Source organism: Neltuma alba, unplaced genomic scaffold (assembly GCF_004799145.2).
Source record: "Neltuma alba isolate B1F8T4 unplaced genomic scaffold, ASM479914v2 tig00010370_pilon, whole genome shotgun sequence".
NCBI classification, from domain to species: Eukaryota; Viridiplantae; Streptophyta; class Magnoliopsida; order Fabales; family Fabaceae; genus Neltuma; species Neltuma alba.
The window spans coordinates 415972-422155 of NW_021635275.1; the positions used below are offsets into that span (position 1 = coordinate 415972).

Consider the following 6184-nt stretch of genomic DNA (forward strand, 5'->3'; position numbering starts at 1 on the left):
ATAGAAACATGTCAATGTGAAGGTGTTGATGTTTCTCTTTTGGTATGATGTTAAATATGATTTTATGTGACTTGGGGATGTCTTGAAGTTTTATAACATGTCACATTATACTTTGCTTGATTTACATGATAATTGTAATTCATTGCTACTAAGATTTCTATGAAATCTCACTCCCCTCAGTATGTAAACGACAACAGGAAACTAAGGTGTTCTCACCAAGGGCAAGGAGAAGGGATAGGAAGTCATATTTGGAGGGGATTAAGCTTAATGTTATTGAAATAATGTTTTGTAATTATATACATTGTTATGTGTATGTATGAAATTATATTGAATTGGTGTATTAGTGATGAGGATGCTTTACATGTGAGTAACTGGTTGAGGAATCATGATTAAGTATGTGCCATATGATTGAGAAAAGCTAGATGAAAAGAAAAGAAAAAGAAAAGGCAAGAATGGTGTGAAAAAGGGATAAAAGTTGATTTTTTAGGAGTAAAGTTTGACCAATGTTATTTTGATCATTTGGATGAATTTGAATTTGAAATTTGACATGCTTACAGATATCATTTTTAGCTCTAAAAAAAGTGGTAATTCATGAGATTTGGATTTTTGTATAAAAGTTATGCGCTTCCAAAATTGGGCATAAATCCTGAAAAATAAAAAAAAAACCAAATAAACAGTACCACTTTGAACGAAATCTGAGATTGATGCATGAGATCTGAATACCAATGGGTATTTTTCCTTTAAAGAGTATGTCGAGATCTTTCCATAGAACTTAGAACCACTTTGTTTTGATTTTTCTACAATTAGTTACGAATTTTTTAAAGTTGACAAAAATTTTAGTGAATAGTGACTAATAACTTACAACCAAAGTTAAAGATTTGAAACTTTCTCATGCTTAAGACTTGAATAATGGTTCCACTTGTTATATAATGGGATAATAAAGGAGGTGTGACACTTTATCGTATCAGAGCAAAGGTTTTGGCTTGTATAACATGCTTTGATTATATGGTGGATATGCTATGTATTGTTGCGCATGCTATTGGTTGTACTATGAATTGTATGTCATATGCAATAATTAACTTGTGCATCGTAAGTTGAGTTAAGTAAGGGAGAAGAAAATGGTCTGTTGTGAGAATAGTGATTCTAAGATTACCATTAACCAAAGGATACCAAGGGAAGGTCTCCCAGACTGGTGGTACCTAAGGTGGGTGGTACCAGAGAAGATCCTACAACTCCCTTAGGATACCGTGTTATACTTGAGGATAGGGCACCATCCCATGTAGCCTCCAACTAGAATAGAGAAGGAGAGCTACGTGGTGAAGTATAGAGTGCAGTGAGACCTAACCCTGATAAGGCAAGCTCCAGTGAATCAAGGTTGTACCAATAACTATCGTGGGCTCAAGTAAGCTCAGAATTAAAGGCTTACCAATTAAGAAAAGACCCCTTTTAGTAAAAGAAGAATTCAAGAACTCTGAGGATGTCTTTCAGGAGCTTATAGAGCTGGGCAAGCATATTGATTGCATGACTATATATGTATGTTTATGGTTATGACTGGTTAACTGTAAAACTTATGGTGCTAAATTGTCGTATATAGCCAAGTAATGTGTGAAGTACTTTTGCATATCCATAATGTCCTTGTTTCTTTTGTAGTTAAAGAAGATAAAGAAAAATGGCAAGAACTAGACGCGGAAGAGGTCGGGCAAGAGAAACCTCCCCTAGACCTCCAATTGATCCTATCCAAACTATAATGGATAGACTTGAGGAACAGTAGCGAACTATGCAAGAACTGCAAGCTGTACAAGTTTGCTAAGAATAGGAATGGGATACTGCCAATGTTTTAAAAGCCGGACCAGAAGTCGAGCCGGAAAGAGCAGCGGGTCATGGTTCAACCGGTTCAAACGGTTGGACCGTTCGGTCGAACCGGTAAGATAATAATTAAATTAAAAATAGTTATATAGTATATATATAATATGATAAATATAATTAGCATAATTTATAGTAAAATTATGTTTACTATATATGTTTTAACAAAATAAAATTCCTTAAGTCCTTAGCAATCTAACACTACATGACTCCTAAGTACTCAATATAATGCACTAAGACAAATGACTTCATGACTTGTCAAATATTGGAGGATCTTGATTAAGCCAAGCATGAGTCTCCAAAAAGGCATCTGGGTCTGCAGCCTCTGCACTGTGACTATCAATGTCTTGTTGAGAAAATGATCCCAAATCAACACCTGCTCCAACTCCAATGTCAAAGCATCTATCCTCAACTTGAGCCTCATTGCCTCTCTCTTCATAATTATCTTTATAAAATAGTTTGCAACAATCATATTATTGAAATTAGTCAAATGTAAAATATAAATTAAAAAAATAGAAAGATTAAAAAACATCTAACCTTCTTCATTGATGAAAACATTTGGCATTGGTAGTGTTGTATCATCATAAATGATGTCTTCTTCGATCTCATCAGCACGAAATGTTGAAAGTGGAGGAGAATCAACTTCTTCAGTTATCCAGTATTCAATCTTATCAATACTTTCATAATCAATAGGATCAAAAGTTTTGTTCTTGTTAACAACTCTGAAAAACAAATGACAATAACATAGTATTAGCATTAATTTAATCAATTGTTTAGAAAATATAAATTCAAGTAGAGTCTAAAAGTTAGAAAAATATACCTATTCCTCAAACGAAAATTGTAATGAACAAAGACAAGATCATTCAGCCTTTTATGCTCCAACCTGTTCCTTTTCTTAGAGTGTATTCTTTCAAAGACACTCCAATTCCTTTCACAACCTGATGAAGATGCAGTTTGGCTTAACAATTGAATAGCCAACTTTTTCACATTTGGACAACTACCTCCAAAATATCGCCACCATTCATCTGTCATATCAAAAATAAAACATCATCAAATGATTAAGTCACAGGCTTAATACCTAAGAATCAAGAATCATGACTCATCAAACTATCATCAAACATTAAAATATAAAACTTTACCAGGTCGCATTGATTTTGCAGATTCAAGGGCCAAAGGATGACTAAAGCTACCACTTCTATTTTGGTACTGTGTGCCTTCTTGCAAGAACTTGGTCTTATTGGAAGCTACTTTTCTATTTATAACTGTAAGATATCCATTCATAACCTCTGGCTTTTGAGAAAAGTTAGCCTGGTCATAAAGAAAAGCAGGATTTAAGACATAAGCTGCTGTGTGAAGATCTTGACGAAGCTGTGTATCCCACCTTCTCTTAATAATTCTTGTATAAGGCTTGTATAAAGTTTTTTTGTTCATGAAAGTACTCTTGATAGCTTTCCTTGCCCTATACATACCCTCATAGATATATCCAAGTGAAGGCCTATCATCAGAATCAACTATTCTCAACAACCGAACAAGTGGTTTCACAACTTCAACAATAATCTTACAATCATTCCAGAACTTGTTATCTAATATAATCAATGTTACATCTTTGGCTCTCTGATCTCTACAGTATCTGGAATCTAAAAATGCCTTGCTAGTTACCAGGGCTTGTAAATCATGCTTGTGATCAAGAAGACTTTTTAATGCAATAAATGTGGTAGCAAACCGTGTAGGTCCTGGACGGATGATTTCTTTCCAACCTTCTCTTTTTCTCAGCCAGGCAAGTAAAAATGCATGATTGTAAATGAATTTTGAAACCTTTGAAGCTCTTGATGCCAAACTAGTAACAAGAGCCATTTTGCCAATGTCCGCTAAAATCAAATTTAAGCAATGGGCAGCACATGGAGACCAATATATAGAAGGATGCTTGTCAGTTAATAACCTCCCAGCAGCTTTATAATTAGCTGCATTATCGGTTACCAAATGAACCACATTATCCACACCAACAAATGTAACCATTTCCAAGAATAAGTTACAAAGAGTTTGAGCATCCTTCACAATATCTGAGGCATCAACAGACTTAATGAACACAATCCCTCTAGGACAGTAAACAAGAAAATTAATCAATTGCCTATTTCTTTGATCTTGCCAACCATCAGCCATTATTGTGCAACCAGTTTCTGCCCAAAAGCCTCTACACTCATCAACTAACAATTGAACCTCCTTTTTCATATCTTGTAGTAATTTGGTTCTAAAAGCATGATAAGATGGCCCTTTATAACCAGGTCCAATAGCTGCAATAGCATCTATCATAGGCTGGAAGTAAAGAGAATTAACAGCATTAATTGGAATACAACAATCATAGAGCCACCTAGCCATAGCTAAGTCTGCTCTATGCACAGCTTCCTTACCTGCAAACGCACTTCTAATTCCCGGTTGTGCACCTAGACTTGTCCTTGGGGCAAAGAATTTGTCTATTGGTGCAGATGGCTTTCTTTTCATAGCTTGAGATGGTCTTAAGGCAGAAGTTTGAATATTTTGCTGAGAAGAAGTTGGAGCAGGAGTTTGAATCTGTGTCGGAGGAACCTCTTGCAAATTTGGAGCATCCCCTTCAAATGGGGTGACACTAGGACCATAGGGATTGTCCTCCTCATATATATCTTGTTTCTTACCTTTCTTCTCTTCAATTTCTTTCAAATTTTCTCCCAACCGAAAGCGAACATCACTCGAAACTTTTTTACAACTTATTATATCTCCTTTTATTCCCGCAAGATGCTGTTTCATTCTATGTATCCCTCCACCTCCAAATTCCTTTGCACAATACAAACATCTCAAGCGAGGTTTGCCCCTTGAGTTTTTGCTAGCTACTTGAACACAATGTTCCCATGCAGGATCAGCCTTCGATCTCACAGATTGTGTAGATGGAGCATTACCAGATACTTCTTGTGGTTGGGATGACATCTTCTAATTTCTACAATACAAAAAATACACAATAGTATCAATTAATTATAACTAGTAAACATATCTAGAGAGCATGTTAATTAAGAAAAGGATTTTGAATTTAAGCACTCAATTATTTAAACAATTAATTATAGTTCATGGAAATATAATTATAATTTATGGATCATGTAGGAGTGTAGGTACAAAGAACCAGTAAACCTTTAGCAGGAGGCATAAAGAAAGTCGATTTATTAAAATTTAACAAGAACCGCGTAATGCAATGAGCAAAGCTCATCAATCCACTTCTTTTACTATAACCTAGTGAGATGGACGATCTTGATGTAAGTACAAGAGCAATTCTATGCCAAGAAGAGGCAGCTTGTAACAAGTAACTACTGCATGGCAATTATGCTGACACTATTTATAATTTAAGAAGATAGGTGTTCATAGATAATAATAAAAATAACATATCATAAGCATTGTGTACCCAACTAAATATACTCCTAATCCTAAGTAACAGTAAACTTATTTTTTCCAAAATAATTCCTCATTGAATGTTTTCTATGTTTCTGAACTTCCTACATGAGCACATTATTACGCCCTTGATTCAATCAGATAATCATTGAAGGGGAAAATACTTTCTACTTTATTAAAAAAAAAAAAAGAATTGAAAGAGGAACTGATGTCTACTATATGTACCTTCTGATTCGCCCATGATACCAAGCTACAAAACAAACAGAAATTTCCAAAGATGGTTGCCAAATAATGAATTATGATCATGAACACATATTACTAGGTGATTCAAATTTGCTACCAATCATTATGGCTACTCTCAGTACCCTACCGACTTTAACGCAGCTATAAGCGTTTTCTCTTGGACAAAGCAAGAAAATACAAGAAACTTGTATTTTAGATGTGGAAGAACTCATAAAACAATCCACGGCGAGTGCCAGAAGGCAAAATCAGACTTAAAAGCAATCAAAACTATTTTCTACTAATGATGCTCAAAACTGTTGATTAGTACAAAAAGAAATTACAATTGACTGTTGAAAAAATTTCTGCAGCATCAATCCAGAACTATTGACTAGTAAATAAGTGGCAAAATGAGACATATAATTTGGATACATGCAGCAAGCACGAACGTACACAAGGAGAGGGCGGTGAGCATCATATATCTGCCATCTGGACAGTTGGTCTAAACGAGCCAAATGCTGTGACAGTTGGTTTATTTTTATATTTCTTTCTAAGTTAGTTCCAAACTCAACAAAATCCTCCTGGTTACATGCAAATGGAAACATATATATGTATATGACAGTTACACTTCTGAATTGTTTTATCATATTCTTCAGTACATTCAACCTGTATTAAACGCATATTTAGGAGA

The 6184-nt window shown here is 34.8% G+C and overlaps 1 protein-coding gene across 1 annotated transcript; it reads right to left on the reverse strand.

Moving 5' to 3' along the window:
* Positions 1–2111: 2111 nt before the first annotated feature.
* Positions 2112–4821, reverse strand: LOC114756057 (uncharacterized). Its single transcript, XM_028944969.1, has 4 exons — positions 3003–4821; positions 2684–2888; positions 2401–2585; positions 2112–2308 (listed from the first exon to the last, which is right to left on the reverse strand). The coding sequence occupies exons 1-4, from the start codon at positions 4819–4821 to the stop codon at positions 2112–2114; spliced, it is 2406 nt and encodes an 801-aa protein (XP_028800802.1).
* Between the last annotated feature and the right edge of the window lie 1363 nt (positions 4822–6184).